General features: G+C 46.6%; 1 protein-coding gene across 2 annotated transcripts; it reads left to right on the top strand.

Annotated features, from left to right (window-relative positions):
* LOC133581421 (solute carrier family 22 member 13-like) lies at positions 1 to 23,086 on the top strand. 2 transcript variants are annotated; one of them, XM_061935429.1, is made up of 10 exons: positions 1 to 394; positions 462 to 565; positions 4,557 to 4,711; positions 5,793 to 5,961; positions 6,039 to 6,159; positions 16,046 to 16,143; positions 16,254 to 16,468; positions 18,230 to 18,338; positions 21,668 to 21,874; positions 22,196 to 23,086. In XM_061935429.1, the coding sequence occupies exons 1-10, from the start codon at positions 20 to 22 to the stop codon at positions 22,257 to 22,259; spliced, it is 1,617 nt and encodes a 538-aa protein (XP_061791413.1). In that variant the 5' UTR covers positions 1 to 19; the 3' UTR covers positions 22,260 to 23,086. The 2 variants fall into 2 exon arrangements, with proteins under 2 accessions (XP_061791413.1, XP_061791422.1); XM_061935438.1 differs by lacking the exons at positions 1 to 394; positions 462 to 565 and adding an exon at positions 2,362 to 2,835.
* The last annotated feature ends 545 nt before the right edge of the window (positions 23,087 to 23,631 follow it).

The following is a 23,631-nucleotide window of genomic DNA, read 5'->3' as shown; positions in this document are numbered from 1 at the left end:
CTCAGTCAGCTGTGAAAAAATGGCTGACTTTGGAGACGTCCTAAGGAACATTGGGGAGTTTGGAACCTTCCAAAAGCTCATGGTTTTTGCACTTTGTGTTCCAAATATTATTTTGCCTTTTCAATTTGCCTGCGTGTTTTTTATCCAGTCCGACCCGGAGCGACATTGTAACACGGACTGGATCCTGAAGGCCGACGCTAACCTGACCCGGCAGGAGCAGCTGAACCTGACCGTTCCTCTTGAACAGGATGGTTCTTTCAGCAGGTGTCGCATGTTTGTTCCAGTGGACTGGGACATCAGGACCATCAGGGAACACGGACTCAACGAGACCACGGGGTGCCAGAATGGTTGGGTGTACAACAGTGAACTTTATACAGCCACCATAGTCACTGATGTAAGTGCAGACTCCATCTCATTTACCTAGAATACATTTTTTAATTCCCTTTGTGTTGTGGTTATAGTTTGATCTGGTATGTGATCGGGCTTTTTTACTGCAACTGGCACAAACAGTAATGATGACGGGCATTCTGCTTGGTTGTCTCTTATTTGGACCTTTTGCTGAATCGTAAGTGATGTGTTTTTGTACAGCTTTGTCTGGCCGGTGCACACATAAAGATAATCAGACTCTTAAAGATTATCTTTACTGATTGTCCTGAGGAGATGTGTGTGATCTTTTTTGTTCTTGGATGGCGCATCAGAGAGGAATCTGGTAGAGCTAATACAAACAATCAACTTGTTTCCAAAAATAGCAGTGCAACAGACAAAAAGAAAATCACACACAATTTGGCCCCTGGTCCTCTAGGCTTAGGGTAGGGTGTGGGGCCAACAACCCCACCCCAAATAGTTATGGTCATCGAGCAATCAATTGGCAGTTTGACCGCTAATGAGGAAAGCCCTAACACGTAAGTCAGTAGTGTGATTGGCTATCTACTCGGGACCAAGGTCAAGAGTCCTCGATGCACATGGAACGTTCGTACCAAGTACCAAACATCTGAGACCGTTAAAGTATCAATCAATCAATCAATCAAAGTGCATATGTCTCAAAGGGCTGCACAAGCAACCTGTGCAATGGACGTCGAGTGGATCTAGTTAATAGTGTGAGAGTCCGGTCCATAGTGGGGCCAGTAGGGGATCATCTTGAGTGGAGCCAAGTCAGCAGCGCAGAGACGTCCCCAACTAATGCACAAATTAGTTGTCCACCCTGGGTCCGACTTTGAACAGCTAGTGCCACATCTGTGGTCACCTAAGAACCTCTCTATTCAGGAGAGGGGGGCAGAGCAGAAAAGAGACAGCAGATCAACTGGTCTAAAAGGGGGGTCTATTTAAAGGCAAGCGTAAGTACTTGAGAAGATAGAAATACTGAGTAGATATCCTCGGGATCAGTGAATGTCACTGGACAGGAGCTGACAAACATATAACCAGTAGTGGAGCGATTATCGCCATCATAATCTCTAAAGCAAGAGCGAACCCCCTGCTTGAACACAAATGAATGAGCGAAAAATCGATCAGAGCCCGCTTTAACTCCAAGCATGCTCAGCTTACCATCCTCCAAGGCTGTGCACCAACTAACGAAGCGGAATATGAGGACAAAGAGAGTTGGTATGAAGCAATTCAATCTGCAGACTCCAATGTCTCACCACACGACATACTTCTGATTATTGGAGACATCAGCGCTAAAGTCGGCTCCGATAACACCAGCTTTGAAAGGGCACTGGGATTACATGGCTGCGGAGAAGTTAGTGTCTTGTTGAGTTTTGCTAAGAAAACCGCTGCGCTATTGGGGGAACCATCTTGGGGAGAAAACATCTATTCAAATTGACCATATTGTGATCAATGGTAGGTGGCACCGATCCCTGCAAGGTACTAGAGTATACCGCAGCGCAAATGTCTACAGTGACCACTGTTTTCTAGTGGCGACCATCAAGCTGAAACTTTGCAAAACATAAATGGAAGGATCACCACGTAAATCACTCAACATAGCCAAACTCAAGTGCCTAAAGACTAACCAAAAATATGTGTCACATCTAAAGAACCGCTTCTCTGCTCTTGCCGACATTGGAAGACCATCAATTAAACATACGTAGAACCAGCCACAAAGATCTAAGGCTACAGGAATAAGAGAGGACGGACCTGAAGACCAGAATATTAAAAACACCAAATCAGTTAGACTCCAAATGAAGGTGTGGCTTGCCTCTAAGAACAAAGCCTATGAAGTCAAGAAGAGTGCAAGGATTTTCAAAAGGGCTTTTGTGAAACGGGCAGCTGCCAGTGGGGAACTGAGCAATGTGTATAAGATCACCCAACAACTCTGTAGTAAAAAAAAAAGGCAGCCCCTCCCTTCCTGTGAAGGATAAGAATGGTGACGGCATTACAACTGAATGCAAACAATCTGCGGGATCTGTTACGCTCTTAACAGACCAGAGCAAGAGGACGAAGCAGAAATTGAAACACCTGAACCTGCCCTGGACATTGACACCAGCCCACCCAGTAAGGAAGACATCAAGACAACAATCAAAGCCCTGAAAAATGGGAAGGCCAATGAAATTGACCGCATCCGTGCAGAAATTCGAGAGGCCGACGTAGAAACCTCAGTCTAGGTTCTTACCAACTTCTTCTACTTCATCTGAAAAATCAAAAAATCCCTGAAGACTAGACTATGGGTCTCATTGCAAAGCTTCCCAAAAAAGGAAACCTCAACACCCGTGACAACTGGTGAGGACTCACATTACCATCCGTACCATCATAAGTGTTTTGCCACATCCTCCTGATGAGAATTAACTCAGCTATCGACACCAAGCTGAGAGAAGAACAAGCTGGCTTCAGAAAGAGAAGGCGGTGAGTAGACCAGATGTTTGCCCTGAGAAATATTGGTGAGGAATAATTAGAATGGAACTGTCCACTTTACATCAACTTTATTGACTTCAAGAAAGCTTTTGACAGTCTGCATTGCAAGACTCTATGGAAAATGGTGAGGTCCTTTGCGTCCCCACCCCCCAAGTTGGTCACTTTGATAGTTGTTATGCCAAAATTTAAATGCAGTGTCATAGTCGACGGAAACCTGAGTGGTTTTCTGTCAGGTCTGGTGTGAGACCGGGTTGCATCATCTCACCCATGCTTTTTCTCTCTCCATTAACTGGATTGTGTGAAACACAACAGCAAATAAACCAAGAGGCATTTAATGGACTCTTCTGTCTCATCTAAAAAGATCTAGACTTTACTGATGGTATAGCTGTTTTAGGATCCAACCAAAAAAAAGAGATTCTGGGCCCCTGGAGAGTCCAGACTGAGGCCAAGGAAAAATAAAACTCATAGCCATAGCTAAGAGGGAAACATCAAATAACACAAAGGACATTAAAAACATTAAAAGATCAGAGCTGATGCAACCAGCCACTTCTACACAAAGCCACAAAAGTAAAACAAAAAAAAAACCTATACACTGTGGTGGCCTCTGTGGTGTTCCACAAAATTGTCTGATGGGGTGGGGGGGAGCATAGCCAGAGACAGGAGCAGACCCAACAAAGCAACCAAGAGAGCCGACTCCACCCTCAGCCGACTAACTCTTGGCCAGTGTCCAGTCCGCATGGATGAGCGAGGATGCGTCTAAGGAGACCGAGGTGTCCGATACCTGCTCATTCAGCCAAGACGCTGTGAAGCTTGTCCGTCCCGGCACACAGCACCAGCTCTGCAGCCCTGTCTCTTCATCTGCATCTCCTCCGGTCTCTCAGCAGCTGGTCTCCATGGCTAAAAGGCTCCCGGGAGGCAGGTCTAGAAGTCCACAAAAAAGCACCGCAGAAGTCAGGAAAGTGCCACCCCTTGTCACACAGTCCCAAAGGGTCCCGAACCAAAAGGCGGAAAACCCCCACATGAAAACAAGAGGGAAACATCAGGAACACAAAAGGATGACACGAGAGCACAGAGCTCTTGCCACCAGCAGCCAAAAGAATCGAGTCGTGTTTGTAATTCTACATGGGGATTACAACACCTTCAAATTTGGTAATCAAAACTACAGCTAAGATACAATAAAACAGCTGGTGTGTCCTGAATAAAATACACACCGCTCAAACATTTGGTATGGCAAGGACTAGTTCCTGACTGAAGCAAAAAACCCAAGTCAATACACTACTACCATCTAATGCATGCAAAGTCTACTACACTGTATAATACTTGCAAATGAGACTCAAAAGTATAAGAAAAAACTAGATAACTACACAGCACAGCTTAGGAATAAATGTTAAATAATAGTTTTTTTTAAACAGTTAACATTTGTTAGCACATTCAAACACACCAGAAATCTGTACCGTTGAGTATCAATTCCCAGGTACTGGGAGTAGGTACTGTATCGATTTAAATGTGAAAGGTACCCAACCCTAACCACCACCACTTCCTATTAGAAATCATAGCATCACAGATGCTGATTTTTTGTAAGCATTATGAGGTCTCTCACATTTTAAAATCTGTTTAAGATTTTAAAACTCTTTATGTGTGTACCCGGTTTAAGAAGACTCATTCACGCAATTTGTGTCATGTTCTAACCTGTTGTGGTTTGTTTTCTTCAGGTTTGGTCGCAAACGAGCAGTTCAAATACCGATGGTTGCAAACCTCATTTTTACTCTCACCAGTGCCTTGTGCCCCAACTTCCTGCTTTTTCTGCTCTCCCAGTTTTTGATGGGCATTGGCTATGGAGGTTTTCGGATGAATGCAATCATATTAGGTAAAGTGCATGAACTAAGCATGAGCTTCTGACTATTGACCTTCTTTCCACACATTTAAACTAAATCTACCAAAAATAAATGAATTATGTGTATGGTTCGGTTGTGGCGATTGCATCTACCTACCTGCACTGGATTCCACCATGCCAACAGAAAGTACAAATTGAGCATTATAAAAGTATGTTAGGTTATATGGGATGAGAATCAGCACCTCCAAGTCGAGTCCGGGGTTCTCACCCGGAAAAGGGTGGAGTGCCATCTACGGGTTGGGGAGGAGACCCTGCCCCAAGTGGAGGAGTTCAAGTACCTCGGAGTCTTGTTCACGAGTGAGGGAAGAGTTGATCGTGAGATCGACAGGTGGATCGATGCGGCGTCTTCAGTAATGCGGACGCTGTATCGATCCGTTGTGGTTAAGAAGGTGCTGAGCCGGAAGGCAAAGCTCTCAATTTACCGGTCGATCTACGTTCCCATCCTCACCTATGGTCATGAGGTTTGGGTTATGACCGAAAGGACAAGATCACGGGTACAAGCGGCCGAAATGAGTTTCCTCCGCCGGGTGGCGGGGCTCTCCCTTAGAGATAGGGTGAGAAGCTCCGTCATCCGGGAGGAGCTCAAAGTAAAGCCGCTGCTCCTCCACATCGGGGCCAGATGAGGTGGTTCGGGGTTCTGGTCAGGATGCCACCCGAACGCCTTCCTAGGGAGGTGTTTAGGGCACGCCCGGCCGGTATGAGGCCACGGGGAAGACCCAGGACACGTTGGGAAGACTATGCCTCCCGGCTGGCCTGGGAACACCTCGGGATCCCCCAGGAAGAGTTGGACGAAGTGGCTGGGGAGAGGAAAGTCTGGGCTTCCCAACTCAGGCTGCTTCACCAGCGACCCGACCTCGGATAAGCGGAAGAAGATGGATGGATGGGTTATGTTATATAACTTCAGACTTTGGACTGGACCACAGGTTTCAAGTTCAGTTTAATTCACATAGTGATAACTAAGAGTTATTCACAAAGAGTGAACTCATATTTTCATGTGGAAGGGATGGTGCACAAACTTATAAATCAACTTTTTGTTGTTTCTCTGCTTTTTTAGCCACAGAGTGGATTGGACCGTCCAAGAGGTCTTGGGGAACATGCGTGACCCAACTATTTGGTGCATTAGGACAGGCCATCCTTGCTGGTGTGATCTACTTTATCAGAGACTGGAAACTAGCTCAGTTTATCACCGCAGCTCCACTGGCAGTCATTTGTATTTATATATGGTAAACATTGACTCATGATTAATTTCTGGTTATTACCTTCCCTGTTCTTCTTACATCATGTCCTGGTGAACAACCAGGTTCCTTCCAGAGTCCGCCAGGTGGTTGTTGGACAGAGGGAGGACAGAAGAAGCTAAAAAGTTGCTGTTAAAGGTGGCAGCTGTCAATAAACGCACCTTCAAAGACTCTCTCCTGGAAAAGGTACTAAAGTCGTAGCTGTGTTGTTGATACATTGTCAAAAGTAACATTTGGGGCTTCCATCATCCAATGCAAATACCGTATTTTCCGGACTATAGAACAAGCCGCACCTACTAGATTTTAGAAGAAAAAAACATGTTTCTGTTATGTTTACTGAGAGGGGGTGACGGCAAACAGACACCAGGGGGCGGTATATACAATTATTTATTATATATATATAGTCAACATATATATATATATAAATAATAATAAACAATATTACTAAACTAAGGAAATGGAGTGTGAACTAGAATACAAAAGGGAATGGTGTAAGACTATGTGTAGAATTTAACTGAAGTGAGTGTTACCAACGTGTTGAACGAGATACGCGGAAGTCCAGGGGGCAGGCAGCTGATCCGGGGCGAGAGCGAGGCGTCAGAATCCAGGGGCGAGCAAGAGGTCGAGGAACGAAGGAAGCAGTCGGAGTCCAGAGGGAGATCCAGGGGAAATTGAGACGCAGGCGACGGAGGGTACTGCGGGGACACGGGAGAAGACAAGGGACAAATCAAGGCACGGAGAGGAAACACGAATATAGTAAGAGCGCATAAGGCTTACGGTACACCATGAGAAAAACTAAGTTCCCGCGACGATCCTTGGGTACACTGGTCCTTTATTGATCTCGCTCTGATCAGTCGCAGGTGTGCAGATTGCCAGCGAGTGATTGCAGCTGGTGGCTGCAGCAGGGCGGAGACGCGCGCGGCGCGTCCCTGGATGTGCGCACCCGTGGGCGTGTCCCGAGGTGCGCACAGACGGATGAGCGGCGTTGGCAGGAGCCTGAGTCGTAACAGTATCCCCCCCCTATGGACAGATTCCAGATGTCCAACATACTCACGAAACAAGGGAGGGTGGAGGGGAGAACTGGTGGTGGGTCGCCGGCCCCAGTGTCCCCGAATCCACAGAGGACGAGTCTGATGGCGGCGGCGAGAAGAACGCCGCTGAAGCCGGCGAGGCGGGCGACCAAGGGACGGCCACCATCTTGGCCGTCGGGAAGGCGGACGTGATTGGCGCCATGGTGCGTCTCGCCGGAAACGAGGATATGACATCGGCGGCGGTGTGGAGGAAGACGTCATCGGCGAGGCAGGCGTGGAGGAAGACGTCATCGGCGGCGTGAAAGCGGCAGACGTCATCGGCGGCGTGGAAGCGGCAGACGTCATCGGCGGCGTGGAAGCGGCAGACGTCATCGGCGGCGTGGAAGCGGCAGACGTCATCGGCGCCGTGGAAGCGGCAGACGTCAAAGGCGTGAAAGCAGCGGACGTCAAAGCCGGAGACGAGGAGGGCAGCTGAGGAGCTGGCCGAGGTGCTGAAGTCGGCGGAACAGGCCGAGGTGCTGGAGTCGGCGGAGCAGGCCGAGGTGCTGGAGTCGGCGGAGCAGGCCGAGGTGCTGGAGTCGGCGGAGCAGGCCGAGGTGCTGAGGTCGAGGCCAGCCTGGGAGCTGGTGGAGACGTGGGGGCCAGCCTGGGGACTGGTGCTAGCTCGGAGACTAGCCGAGGGGTTGGTGCTAGCTCGGACGCCAGCCGAGGGGCTGGTGCTAGCTCGGACGCCAGCCGAGGGGCTGGTGCTAGCTCGGACGCCAGCCGAGGGGCTGGTGCTAGCTCGGACGCCAGCCGAGGGGCTGGTGCTAGCTCGGACGCCAGCCGAGGGGCTGGTGCTAGCTCGGACGCCAGCCGAGGGGCTGGTGCTAGCTCGGACGCCAGCCGAGGGGCTGGTGCTAGCTCGGACGCCAGCCGAGGGGCTGGTGCTAGCTCGGACGCCAGCCGAGGGGCTGGTGCTAGCTCGGACGCCAGCCGAGGGGCTGGTGCTAGCTCGGACGCTAGCCGAGGGACAGGTGCTAGCTCGGACGCTAGCCGAGGGACAGGTGCTAGCTCGGACGCTAGCCGAGGGACAGGTGCTAGCTCGGACGCTAGCCGAGGGACAGGTGCTAGCTCGGACGCTAGCCGAGGGACAGGTGCTAGCTCGGACGCTAGCCGAGGGACAGGTGCTAGCTCGGACGCTAGCCGAGGGACAGGTGCTAGCTCTGACGCTAGCCGAGGGACAGGTGCTAGCTCTGACGCTAGCCGAGGAACTGGTGTTAGCTCTGACGCTAGCTCGGGGACAAGTGCTAGCTCGGACGCTAGCTCGGGGACAAGTGCTAGCTCGGGGACAGGTGCTAGCTCAGACGCTAGCTCGGGGACAGGTGCTAGCTCAGACTGCTAGCCAGGGGACAGGTGCTAGCTCGGACGCCAGCCGAGGGGCTGGTGCTAGCTCGGACGCCAGCCGAGGGGCTGGTGCTAGCTCGGACGCCAGCCGAGGGGCTGGTGCTAGCTCGGACGCCAGCCGAGGGGCTGGTGCTAGCTCGGACGCCAGCCGAGGGGCTGGTGCTAGCTCGGACGCCAGCCGAGGGGCTGGTGCTAGCTCGGACGCCAGCCGAGGGGCTGGTGCTAGCTCGGACGCTAGCCGAGGGACAGGTGCTAGCTCGGACGCTAGCCGAGGGACAGGTGCTAGCTCGGACGCTAGCCGAGGGACAGGTGCTAGCTCGGACGCTAGCCGAGGGACAGGTGCTAGCTCGGACGCTAGCCGAGGGACAGGTGCTAGCTCGGACGCTAGCCGAGGGACAGGTGCTAGCTCGGACGCTAGCCGAGGGACAGGTGCTAGCTCTGACGCTAGCCGAGGGACAGGTGCTAGCTCTGACGCTAGCCGAGGAACTGGTGTTAGCTCTGACGCTAGCTCGGGGACAAGTGCTAGCTCGGACGCTAGCTCGGGGACAAGTGCTAGCTCGGGGACAGGTGCTAGCTCAGACGCTAGCTCGGGGACAGGTGCTAGCTCAGACGCTAGCCAGGGGACAGGTGCTAGCTCAGACGCTAGCCAGGGGACAGGTGCTAGCTCGGACGCTAGCCAGGGGGCTGGTGCTAGCTCGGAGGCTAGCCAGGGGACTGGTGGTTGCGGCTGGGAAAAGCGGAAGACAGGTGGAATTAGTCTGGCAGAGGGTAGCCTGTCTTGGTGCAGCTGCGCCACCCCATCAGCACAGCCACCAGTACTACCCCCCCTCTCCGAAAGCGGATGCCAGACGCTTCTCTCTGGCTGAGGAACAGTCACTATGGGTGGGAGGAAGGTGTCCAGGCGACGGGTAAATTCCTCCTTGCTCACATCACTGCTAAACATGCCTTTCCATGACAGTTTGGCAGGACAAGAAAACTCCTCCGGTGTGGAGCGAAAAAAAGAAAAAGACATGGTGAATGGGACAAGAGGCAGAAAAAAGAAAAAAAAAATCACAGGGGGCGGAACTAAAGTCACTGGGGGCGGGGCTAAGGAACTGTGCCGTCAGGTCCTTTAATAATTTTGGCGGGAACTTACTGTTATGTTTACTGAGAGGGGGTGACGGCAAACAGACACCAGGGGGCGGTATATACAATTATTTATTATATATATATAGTCAACATATATATATATATAAATAATAATAAACAATATTACTAAACTAAGGAAATGGAGTGTGAACTAGAATACAAAAGGGAATGGTGTAAGACTATGTGTAGAATTTAACTGAAGTGAGTGTTACCAACGTGTTGAACGAGATACGCGGAAGTCCAGGGGGCAGGCAGCTGATCCGGGGCGAGAGCGAGGCGTCAGAATCCAGGGGCGAGCAAGAGGTCGAGGAACGAAGGAAGCAGTCGGAGTCCAGAGGGAGATCCAGGGGAAATTGAGACGCAGGCGACGGAGGGTACTGCGGGGACACGGGAGAAGACAAGGGACAAATCAAGGCACGGAGAGGAAACACGAATATAGTAAGAGCGCATAAGGCTTACGGTACACCATGAGAAAAACTAAGTTCCCGCGACGATCCTTGGGTACACTGGTCCTTTATTGATCTCGCTCTGATCAGTCGCAGGTGTGCAGATTGCCAGCGAGTGATTGCAGCTGGTGGCTGCAGCAGGGCGGAGACGCGCGCGGCGCGTCCCTGGATGTGCGCACCCGTGGGCGTGTCCCGAGGTGCGCACAGACGGATGAGCGGCGTTGGCAGGAGCCTGAGTCGTAACAGTTTCCACATATTAGCCATACCACACTATAAGCCGCAGATATACAGTTGTGGTCGAAAGTTAAGAACATAATAAGAACGTAAGTAAAGAACATAATGTCATGGCTGTCTTGAGTTTCCAATTAGTTCTACAACTCTTATTTTTTTGTGATAGAGTGATTGGAGCACATACTTGTTGGTCACAAAAAACATTCATGAAGTTTGCTTCTTTTATAAATTTATTATGGATTGACTAAAAATGTGAGCAATTCTGCTGGGTCACAGCAACATACATTATCAATTTTGGTGATGTAGAAAAGTTACAATCAAATCAAATTAGCTTCATGGGGGTGATTATGATTGACGATACCTGTTGACTTCTCTGAGCCCATTTAAATAGGGCTCATGTGATGCACTCATTAGACTCGGTTACAAACGCGACAATGGGAAAGTCAAAGGAACTCAGCACAGATCTGGAAAAAAAACGAATCATTGACTTGAACAAGTCAGGAAAGTCACTTAGAGCCATTTCAAAGCAGCTTAAGGTCTCAAGAGCAACTTTGCAGACAATTGTTTGTAAGTATAAAGTGCATGGCACAGTTTTGTCACTGCCATGATCAGAAAGAAAACGCAAGCTATCACCTGCTGATGAGAGAAAATTGTCCAGGATGATCAAAAGTCAACCGACAACCACCAAAAAGCAGGTCTGCAATTAATTAGAACACAGGTGTCCACAGTCAAGCGTGTTTTGCATCGCCATGGACTGAGAGGCTACCATGTAAGAAGGAAGCCCTTGCTCCAGAAGCGACACCATAAGGCTCGTCTAAAGTTTGCTGCTGATCACATGGACAAAGATAAGACCTTCTGGAGGAAAGTTCTGTGGTCAGATGAAACAAAAATTGAGCTGTTTGGCCACAATACCCAGCAATATGTTTGGAGGAGAAAAGGTGAGGCCTTTAATCCCAGGAACACTACTCCTACCGCCAAGCATGGTGGTGGTAGTATTATGCTCTGGGCCTGTTTAGCTGCCAATGGAACTGGTGCTTTACAGAGAGTAAATGGGACAAGAAAAATTCTTCAGGTCAACCTAAAATCATCAACCCGGAGGTTGGGTTTGGGCGCAGTCGGGTGTTCCAACAGGACAATGACCCCAAACACACGTCAAAAGTGGTAAAGGAATGGTTAAATCAGGTTAGAATGAAGGTTTTAGAATGGCCTCCCCAAAGTCCTGTGTAATCCGGGTGACAAAACCCCATTTAAATATCCTGTCTATTTATTTTTCGTCGTCTAAGCTGTTATTGCGTGCGTCATTACGTCACGCGGTCACGTGACTTAACGCGGCTGTCAGACGAGCATAAAACCCGGAAGTCGGCTGCTACCGGTGAGAGCGAGAGGTACACACTGTGAGGTTGCTGCAGGAGCCGACTACCGGAGCCGTGGGTCGTCCGCGGGAGTGTTTGAGAGTGATTTATCTGCGGAATTGGTGAGTTGCATTTGTGTAGCTTTACGTAGCCTAGCCGCTGCATTCGTTTTGAATGGAGCGGTTAGCATCTACTTATATGCCCGGTTTCTCTGAATATAGTTAAACCCAATGAATGAAATGTTATCACTGTCAACAATTGTCTGAATGTTCTTGGTTTGTTTTACTAGCTTTGATAGTTATCAGCAGTGTTGGGTTAATTACTGAAAAGCAGTAACTAGTTACAGTTACTAGTTACTTCATTTCAAAAGTAACTCAGTTACTAACTCAGTTACTTACACCAAAAAGTAATGCGTTACTGTGAAAAGTAACTATTTAGTTACTTCTTTTTTCTTTTCTTTTTAAAGCTCCAATTAATGCCCTTTTAGCCTTCATTTCAGTACTGTTATTGCACTGGAGAATAATACAATCTGTTGATCAACTTGACATGCATTTGCATCACTCAACTCTGCTAAGCCATGTGGTCTACATACAACACACAAAGACAAAGATATGTTACAAAGGCCAATTTGTTTCTGGCCAGAACAAATTGACAAAACTATTTTGAATAGCTGCAACATAACATACATAAATAACAAACAGCATAATAACAGCATAGATGTAAAGTTAAAGTTAAAGTTAAAGTACCAATGATTGTCACACACACACTAGGTGTGGCGAAATTATTCTCTGCATTTGACCCATCACCCTTGATCACCCCCTGGGAGGTGAGGGGAGCAGTGGGCAGCAGCGGTGGCTGCGCCCGGGAATCATTTTGGTGATTTAACCCCCAATTCCAACCCTTGATGCTGAGTGCCAAGCAGGGAGGTAATGGGTCCCATTTTTATAGTCTTTGGTATGACTCGGCCGGGATTTGAACTCCCAACCTACCGATCTCAGGACGGACACACTAACCACTGAGTAGGTGGCCAAAACCAAGAAAGGCACACACTACATACACAAAGTCTAACCAGGCATTTTCTTCCTCAAGTAATTCTTATACAAAATCATGTCTGAAACCCAGAACACTACACATTTCCCCAGTTTTAGTTTAGAGATAAGGAAAGATTGGCCTGGCCCACTAGGATCCCTCTTTATGTTTGTGAACTTTATAGTCTATACATTTAGAGTGATGTGATAATCAAACACTCTAGAAGTCTAGAATGAAAGAGTATATAAGAGAATTGACAGCAACGTTCCCTCTCAGGAGCGCGCCTGTGCAATTGCGCACTGCTCAAGCGTCCTCTGCGCACGGCAAATCTATGCCGTGCACAAAATCAAATAAAAAAATAAGCGCATAACAATTTTCGACACGACACGGACACGACAGAGAAAACCGTTTTCGTCATCATTGTTCAAATATTGTAACGTCTGTCGAGACGCTTTGAGGACATGAATTCCATCCATCACTTTACTGAGCAAAACTCTTTACTGTCGGCCATAAACACATCACCAAAACATTAGTAAAAAAAATTATATCTAGCAAAACTGGTCATTTTCTGCAGTACAAACCAGACCAAAAGCAACTTTGTTATATCAACAGCAGCCGCTCGCTCTCTCACGTGCGCCAACACTTGCACATATGGCACTTAGCCAGTGATGCGTTTACAGCCACACAAAAAGTCGGACAACTCCAACACCACACATAAAGTGTCATTCCAGGTCGTTACACTATGATTTACCAATCAAATGTGTGCTTATTCTAGTGTCATTTATTAGGAATCTTAATTTATAAATATTAATCATTAAATGCTGTTAGTATATTAAATAAATACTAATACAAATATATTTTTTACAAACAGGAAGTTGCAGGAATGTACACATGATCCCCTGCTTACATCTCATTGTGCAACATGTGAATGTTTTAATGGGAACTAAATGCAATGTCTGAAAGGGGTACAAATTATTTCCAAAGCAGGACCTCCACCCAGACAAACAATACAAGTACACAGTTCATGAAAAACAATATTTGTTGTTATTGTCATTATAAGTGGGCCTAAACACTTATATTAGAAATGGAAATGACTGCTGTCATTTGATTATAATAATAAGATAATGTTGTCTGTCTATCTGTGTTGGCCCTGTGATGAGGTGGGGACTTGTCCAGGGTGTACCCTGCCTTCCGCCCGAATGCAGCTGAGATAGGCTCCAGCGACCCCGAAAGGGACAAGCGGTAGAAAATGGATGGATGGATGGAGATGTAAGTTGTTATTTAGTGAGGTTTGGGACAGGTGTGCTGCTGGTGTAGCCACAGTGTGCACGTCTAAAGTTGCTCACATGGACTCCACTCAATGCTCAGGGACTTTTTGCATTTGCTCACACATGAACAATTAGAGGGAACATTGATTGACAGAGTGTGTACCTTCAGCGGTGAATGGTGGTGGTGGTGGAGGTGAAGTGGCATCAGAGTCTCTGTCTCTCTTTACTAGCTTCGTCGAAGCATGTTGCTATGTAGCTTGTTTCAGCAGATTTGAATTGCTGTTTTGGGCAGTAGATGGCATCTTTGATCCAAAGCACAATTTACATTTAACTAAAATGTTATTTTCTTTGTGCTCGACAAAAGAAAAGTAGTGAAAATATCTCCATGTTAGCAAACTCGACTTCTGGCTCCGCCATGATCAGACACGCCCCCCCATCCCCCCCCCCCCCCCCCCCTCGCTCCCCACACTCACACTCAGACACACCCACACAGAGCGCATGTCTCTCTCTCTTCTCCGGCTTGTGACACAAGAAGACTCAGAACGACACAGCAGCCCTCCGATAAAACACACTTTATACTACATAAAAAGTAACGTAAAATAACGCAGTAACGCATCATGTAGTAACGGTAACGGAGTTACTGAATATAAAAAAATAACGCGTTAGATTACTAGTTACCGCCGAAACTAACGGCGTTACAGTAACGCGTTACTTTGTAACGCGTTAGTCCCAACACTGGTTATCAGTGCTATGCATCCAAGGCACTTTATGAAGCAGTCCAGTCAACCACTGTGTCTGCTAGCACTCTATTTGTGGATGCAGTGTTTACATTTTGATACCTTTTTAGAGAAATGAATATTTTGATAAAACAATTATTATATTTATTCTAATTAGATGTATGAACTATTTATTGTACAATATTAAGGAATATACTTTGCTATTTGAATACAGTAGTAGTATTAAGTATTTGAATGTATTTTTTGTGTGCGCACTGGAAACTTGACTGGTCCTGCCCTTTTATACAGGCCAGGTTGGATGGCGAGCTTAGAGCCCCTGAACTAGAGTCTGAAGCTTTATGCCTGGAACCGAACTACTTGAACTGAATCCACCCAACTGAACCCCGGGCTGGTAGGAGGCTTCTCAGCAGCCGCCCTCTGTTTTCCCTTCTTTTTGCCAAAACGCAACAAGTTCATTGCGGTCCTCCTGAACCTTCACTTTTCCCCCGTCCCTTCACTAAAACCCCTCTGGACTCTGCCACCACAACGTGGACTATGCGGGGCTGTTTAATGTACTATGAATTTGTGTTGCGCTCATACCATCGTTGGTAAAAAACAAGGACTAAATCACGTATACTGATATTGTAAATAACTGAACGTTGTGTGAATTGATGTATCTGTGAATGGTCATTTGAATTTACATGTTTAATGTTGTTTGTTATTTTTCCTATTATTCTTTAATATAATTTGGTACCACTTAAACATAAATCCTGTGTTCAGTCTTTATTACTCTCAATTCCTAGAGCTGAATTTAGTTTCTTCTGATCTAGCCCAGACATATCATTCACTGTTTTATTTAGTACTTGTACAGTGCTTTATTGAAGTAACATACAGGTTACACCTGACTTAAACGTGTGGACAATGCTGAAGAAACAAGTCCATGACGAGTCCACATTTCAAATTGTTTTTGGAAACTGTGGACGTGGTGTCCTCCGGAACAAATAGGAAAGGAATCACCCGGACTGTTATAGGTGCAAAGTTGAAAAGCCAGCATGTGTGATGGTATGCGGGTGTATTAGTGCCCAAGACATGGGTAACTTACACATCTGTGAAGGCACCATTAATGCTGAAAGGTACATACAGGTTTGCATACACTTTATAAGAAATATAGTGTGCATGCCAGCTTTCTGAGACTCTTATTTTGTTAGCGCAGACAGGAAGACAGGAACTGTGCAGTCGGTTTTTAGAGTTTTGACGGTGCGATAGTCTGTTGAAATAAAAAAAAGTGTTTCTCGCCTTCCTGTCGGTCATTTTTTCTTAATAATGAGCACGCGGCAGCCAGGGTCATCTCACGAGACCCTCGGGGGCCGTGAATGTCAATCAAGTGGACTAAGAAAGTATCAAAAAAACTCGATCACCCTTACTCTTGAAGACGTGTTGACTTTATTAAAGATGGCATATTGTTGTGTTGCTTGTGTATTGCAGATTGTCGTGAAAGAGAAAAAGGAGAAAAAGAGCGGCGTTTTAATAATCGTCCAGTCTTCTGTGCTTCGGAAGTATTTCTTCATCTTATTATTTGCATGGTGAGTCACATTGCACAACTGATGTGACTAACCTCTCAACATCATTGACAATACGAAGTCATTTCGCATTTGTTGGTCTTGCACGACTTGTTCATTTAGTCTTTTTTCAGGTTCTCAGTGAATGTTGCGTACTATTGCGTTTCATTCAATGTGGGGGACTTTGGCTTGGACGTGTTTATGACACAGCTCTTGTTTGGTCTGACGGAAACGCCTGCTCAGATTCTTTGCATGTGGCTGCTGGAAGCACTGGGGAGAAGAATATCCTTCATCTCCACACTCCTGGTTGGGGGGCTCTTGTCCGTCTTGATGCTCGCGTTCAGTCCAGGTAAAGTAGTTCCTGTAAAAAAATAAATAAATGTTGGCACGAAACATTTTTTGGCTGCTACAATTTAGACTTAGACTTCCTTTTTGTTGTCATTCAAATTTGAACTTTACAGTACAGATAAGAACGAAATTCTGTTGCGTTAGCTCATGGTAGTGCAGGATAAAAGAGCAATAAGGTGCAGATATAAATAAATAGATTACTGTACAGATAAATATATTGCACTTTTGCATATGCATCCACGTTTATGGATGTATGTTATATTGTCTTTATATTCCAGTGAGTTAATCCGAGTCTTATGGCCTGAGGGAAGAAGCTGTTACAGAACCTGGAGGTTCTGCTATGGAGGCTGTGGAACCTCTTTCTAGAGTCCAGCAGTGAAAAACAGTCCTTGGTGGGGGTGGGAGGAGTCTCTGCAGATTTTCTGAGTCCTGGTCAGTGTCAGATTCAAACACTGATGACATCTATTAATCAGATAAGAAGCATGGAATCATGCAGAGACAGAGTTCAATTTAGCTCATGAGGAGAACGCATGGAGCTGCACACTTAGTCACAGTCTCGCCCTACGCTCTAAGGTACAGCTCCCGCGTCCTTCTATTTATTCAAGAGTTCCGCAGTCAACATCACTGAGGCCGCCTCTAAAAGGAGTGGTCACATATATCATGCAAAGCATGTCCAGGACGCATAATACATGACGGAATGTGCTGGGGCCTTGTCTCTGCTTCGTCTGCGTGCATCGTCTTATTTTCGTTGAGGTCCTTGAAGTCCTTGGCTGTTAGCGGGCTAAAACAAAGTTAACATCTGCGGCTGAGGCCACCCCTCAGACAAGAAGTTTTGTCCTTGCACAGATACAAAAGTCTAACTTGAGCACAATAGCTAATAACTATAGTAACGGACTTGAAGCATACTAAAGTTGTGTGATAATATATATACATGATTATTCTAACAGTCAGGCAAGGGCTTTTTGCGATTTCCCGGATAGGAGGAAGAGGAGTCCTGATGATCTTCTCCGCCGTCCTCACCACTCTCTGCAGAGACTTCCAGTCTGTGGCACTGCAGGCTCCAGTCCAGACAGAGATGCTGTTGGTCAGTAGGCTCTCTATAGTGCCTCTGTAGAATGTGGTGAGAATGGGGGGAGGGAGCTGTGCTCTTTTCATCCGACGCAAAAAGTGCATGCGCTGCTGAGCTCTTTTTACAAGAGCTCCGGTGTCTCGGGACCAGGTCATATTGTCAGGAACTTGGTGCTGCTTACGATCTCCACTGCTGTGTCGTTGATGAAGAGTGGAGCATGGCTGGACTGGTGCTTCCTGAAGTCGACGATGATCTCCTTGGTCTTGTCGACATTTAGGACCAGGTTGTTGGTTCTGCACCAGTCAACCAGATGTTTCACCTCCTCCCTGTAGTCCATGTCGTTGTTGTCACGGATGAGGCCCACTACTGTCGTGTCATCCGCATACTTCACAATGTGGTTAGTAGTGGACCTGGCGCAGCAGTCATGAGTCATCAACGTGAACAGCAGCGGACTCAGGACGCAGCCCTGGGGGGAGCCGGTGCTCAGGGAGATGGCACTGGAGGTGTTGTTGCCCACCCTCACAGATTGGGGTCTGTCTGTGAGGAAGTCAAGCAGCCAGTTGCATAGGGGGGTACTGAATCCAAGGGGGGCATAGTACCGAATATGATTAATTAGTATCGCGGTACTATACTATTACCGGTATACCGAACAACCCTAGTTGATTGTAATCTGATTGTTTTGTTCCCTTCAAGGATATCCTGTGGCTGTAACTGCACTGGCGACATCAGGACGTTTCTTGGCTAACTGGGCCGCATCCATATGTAATGTTTATGTTCAAGAGTTATTCCCAACCTCTTGTCGGTAAGACCATTCCCATTATGTTATTTTTTGGGGCCCTGATAATTGTTAGTATAAGTCCCATGAATGAATACACATGCCCTTGAAGGTACAGGTTACACCGTAACAGGTTTACATAGTCATTTCTGGCATACAGTACCTAAAACTGCACTTTTGGGGGGAATTTGGCTTATCGTTCCCAATCATTATGAAAGACAAGAAAACAAAAAAGTTTTGCAGCTAATGGGAGCAATCAATTCTACCTCTAAATCACTTTAAAAATGTAATCTAAGGCCATGTCTACACTAAGCCAGATAACCCCTTAAAGAAATAATTATTTAGCCTAAGCCCCGTTTCGGGCACACTAAACCATCGTTTAAGGTCCCCCTCCTTGGGTAATTTTTTATACGGGTAAGTGCGCCGTCTATCCCTTGAATCTCCGGCTCTTAGCTTTGTATGGACTCATTGATCGTTTACAAACTTGAGTTCGGAGAGGAAGTGACGCCGGAAAGACCGCGCCCCACACAGGAAGTGACGTCAGAAAGAACGCGCTACAGCCAGCTTCATAATAAAGCAGTTTCGTAACTCAGAGCTAACCACTGGAAATATGAAGGCGAGTCATCCAGACATGCATGCCCGTGTTTCTCCTTCTTCTACATGTACAGACGCTTTTGGAAATCACACATCAATACCTTAAGAGAAGAAAACGCGAGATTGCAGCTATTTAAGATACAACACATCTCAGACGGCAAGAGAACTTTCGAATGTCCGGCCGGGTCAGCTGTGGTTCTACTTACCAAAAAACTCTGTCCATTTGTCGAAGGGGACACAACAAGAAAGCGGACTCCCGTGGATGTGATAAAAAAGGTAGCGTGTGCTTTGTATTACCTGGCCGTTGAGGGAAGACAACGGAAAACGGCGAATGCATTTGGACTGGCAAAGCAGACTGTATCAGTTATTTTCCGCCATGTATGTCACGGACTCAACGTCTAGGTCCAGAGTATATAAAGTCACCAAAAAGGAATGGACAATGAAGGTGAAGGAAAAAGAGTGAGGAGTGTCCTGACCAAGTGGGATTTACCCTGGATAACCGTAGCCGGCTTAGTGTAGAAGGCATAGGCGCCAATCCCGTGGTTGCTTCGGGGCCCGAGCACCCACGGACAATGCCGAGCACCCACGGGGGATTGATGGCAAATTCTTTCTCACCACCACGCAAAAACCGTGCATGCTCAAGCCCCTTCTACACTAAGGTTATCCAGAGTAAATCCCACCTAACCTTATCCTTGTCCACACACACACAATGGTCGTTTAAGACCCCCTCCCTCTCCTCCGTCAGCCGGCGCAACATGACCTAGTACGCATGCGCTGAAAATGCACACGTCATAGACACCTCCAGTGTTGCTTTGTGTGCAACTTCTTAAATGTATCTTATCTGAACAATATCCAGTGTTGTGGTATTTCAATTAACTGGAATCCAGTGTGCTGTGTGGCCCTATAGTAGTGAATCACACCTGAGCCATTATAAATTAATCAAATCTTTTTTGGACTCGAGGAAGTAAACAATGTGACAAAGAACATTTTACAACAATCAATCTAGGGATCTAAATATCTGGTCAGGACACTCCTCACTCTTTTGCCTTCACCTTCATTGTCCATTCCTTTTTGGTGACTTTATATACTCTGGACCTAGACGTTGAGTCCGCGACATACATGGCGGACAATAACTGATACGGTCTGCTTTGCCAGTCCAAATGCATTCGCCGTTTTCCGTAGTCTACCCTTGACGGCCAGGTAATACAAAGCAGACGCTACCTTTTATTTCTAACATCCACGGGAGCCCGCATTCTCTTTGACTGTTCTTCGACAAATAGACAAAGTTTTTCGGTAAGTAGAATCATAGATGACCTCGACATTCGAAAGTTCTCTTGCCGCCTGAGATGTGCTGTATCCCAAATAGCTGCAATCGCGCGTTTTGTTCTCTGAAGGTATTCATGTGTGATTTCCACAACGTTTGTACAGACAGAAGGACTCAATAGAGTACTATCTATCCATCTATCCATCTATCCACCTATCTATGTCTGGATGACTCGGCTCCATATTTCCAGTGGTTAGCTCAGAGTTACGAAACCGCTTTATTATGAAGTTGGCTTCCTGTGTGGGGGGCGGTCTTTCCGGCGTCACTTCCTCTCCGAACTCAGTTTGTAAACGATCAATGAGTCCACACAAAGCTAAGAGCCGGAGATTCAAGAAATTGTCCGAGGAGGGGGACCATAAACGATGGTTTTGTGTGGCTGAAACGGGGCTTAGGCTAAATAATTATTCGTTTAAGGGGTTATCCAGCTTAGTGTAGACATCCATCCATCCATCCATCTTCTTCCGCTTATCCGAGGTCGGGTCGCGGGGGCAGCAGCCTAAGCAGGGAAGCCCAGACTTCCCTCTCCCCAGCCACTTCGTCCAGCTCCTCCCGGGGGATCCCGAGGCGTTCCCAGGCCAGCCGGGAGACATAGTCTTCCCAACGCGTCCTGGGTCTTCCCCGTGGCCTCCTACCGGTCGGACGTGCCCTAAACACCTCCCGAGGGAGGCAATCGGGTGGCATCCTGACCAGATGCCCGAACCACTTCATCTGGCTCCTCTCGATGTGGAGGAGCAGCGGCTTTACTTTGAGCTCCTCCCGGATGACAGAGCTTCTCACCCTATGTCTAAGGGAGAGCCCTGCCACCCGGCGGAGGAAACTCATTTCGGCCGCTTGTACCCGTGATCTTGTCCTTTCGGTCATAACCCAAAGCTCATGACCATAGGTGAGGATGGGAACGTAGATCGACCGGTAAATTGAGAGCTTTGCCTTCCGGCTCAGCTCCTTCTTCACCACAACGGATCGATACAGCGTCCGCATTACTGAAGATGCCGCACCGATCCGCCTGTCGATCTCACGATCCACTCTTCCCTCACTCGTGAACAAGACTCCGAGGTATTTGAACTCCTCCACTTGGGGCAAGATCTCCTCCCCAACCCGGAGCTGGCACTCCACCCTTTTCCAGGCGAGAACCATGGACTCGGACTTGGAGGTGCTGATTCTAATTTAGTGTAGACATGGCTTCAGAAAAGTAGCGCCAAATTTACAGCCCGCCCGAGCACCCACCGGCAGAAATGTAGATCGCCGCCTATGGTAGAAGGGGTCTAAAACGGTAACCTGTATAATAACCAAGCTCTAGCGACATTGTTAGGCGCATCGGGTTAGAAGGCGCTTTGTTGATATTTTAGAAAGTGAAAGGATTTTAGTAAGTTATAGTCCGAAAAATATGCTAAAGCTAATTCCCTGAAAGAACATTTGTGTGCTGAGCTCTGCGTTTCAGACAAACAGCCTCGGGTTTGGGCTCCGTCGCAAGCCGGGCTGGTGGTTTGATCGCCCCTTTGGTCAACATGCTGGCTACGTACCACTGGTCCATACCTATCGTTATCTTCAGCGGCCTGACGCTGATCAGCGGGATTCTCAGCTTCGCGCTTCCTGAGACTCGAGGGATTGAACTACCAGATTCGACCGACGATGCTGAGGGCAACAGGTAAATATTTAGGAATGAGATCGTTGCCCATGTTAGTTAGCCATTCTCTTATTATTTTCATTCAAAATATACCTAATTTTGTGTCATCATTAAGATTATTTATACAATATATCTGAGAAAATATGTTAGGAGCAAAAAAGTATAGTTTATAGCTAAAATATCTCTTGTCTGGACAGAAGTCAAATGGCTTTGTTTCTGTATTTTTTTCCATTAGTATTTGATTTTCCAACAAAAAAGCAACACATTTTGTAATTGTTGTGACACAGCATTTACGTATATTGTGGTGAAGAGCTAACAAAGTTGTATTTTATTTTTTTTCAGGAATAAGAAGATGACCAAGAAAGAGTGTGAATCAAATGTCCACATCAAATCCAGTAAACTGTAGTGTTTTCTATACTACGAACAGCTACGAACAAGATGCACACTAAAAAATGTTGGGTCGAAAAAATAACCCAATTTTAAACCAACTGCTGGTTCAGAAAAGGACGAACCCCTTATTTGAGTTATTTTAACTCAACATTTTGGGTTAATTCTTTCAACCCAACTTTTGCGTTGAATTATTTAATCCACAAGTTAAGTTATGCTAACTCAATGTTGGTTGATTCATAACCCAACTAATGGGTTGAATTTATTTAACACAAAAGTTGAAGTATGCTCACTACAATGTTGGGTTATTCCAAACCCAACTATTGGGTTACGCAATTTAGCGCTCCTTGCATACTTGCCAACCCTCACAGATTTTCCGGGAGACTCCCGAAATTCAGCGCCTCTCCCGAAAACCTCCCGGGACAAATTTTCTCCCGAAAATCTCCCGAAATTCTGGCGGAGCTGGAGGCCACGCCCCCTCCAGGTTTATTGTTAGGCAGTTTCATTAACGTCCTCCCAGCGCGGCAACAACACATAACAACAGCAGTCACGTTTTGTCTACCGTAAAGCAGTTTGTCTGCCGTAAACAGCAATGTTTTGACACTCTTAAACAGGACAATACTGCCATCTACTGGACATGCATATGTAACAATAACATCTACGGCTTTTAGAGAGTGCAGTGCACAACTGCGCACACAACAAGGAGACGAAACGGAATGCATCATCAGAGAGGGTGTTCAGCATGGTTAGAAAAATAGTGACAGAGAATAGAACAAGGATGGACAATTCAACCCTTAACTCAACAATGAGTAGATGAGTGTTATGTGTGTGTATATGTGTAAATAAATGAACACTGAAATTCAAGTATTTCTTAATATATATATATATATATATATATATATATATATATATATATATATATATATATATATATATATATATATATATATATATGAAATACTTGACTTCACCAAGTCAAATATTTCTTATATATATATATATATATATATATATATGTATGTGAAATACTTGACTTGGTGAATTCTAGCTGTAAATATACTCCTCCCCTCTTAACCACACCCCCGACCACGCCCCCGCCACCCCCCACTTCCCGAAATCGGAGGTCTCAAGGTTGGCAAGTATGGCTCCTTGACCCAATAGTTGGTTAAAAATTATATTTTATCATGCTGGTTTGTCCTACTCCTTCCCAAATACTGATGAAAATTATTTTTATTCCATTAAAATATACTCAAAAGCAAGATATGAGTGACATTTTGTTTACAAGAAATGCCGTGTATGGTCTGACAGGATACAGACGGGACTCCGGAGGCAAAGTGCAGGTAAGGAAATGATCCATAAATCATGCGGGATACAAGCAAAAGAGCACCAGC

This window comes from Nerophis lumbriciformis, linkage group LG03 (assembly GCF_033978685.3).
Source record: "Nerophis lumbriciformis linkage group LG03, RoL_Nlum_v2.1, whole genome shotgun sequence".
In the NCBI taxonomy this organism is placed as follows: Eukaryota; Metazoa; Chordata; class Actinopteri; order Syngnathiformes; family Syngnathidae; genus Nerophis; species Nerophis lumbriciformis.
Note: the sequence above shows the minus strand (reverse complement) of the source record. Positions and strands in the feature narration are given on the sequence as shown.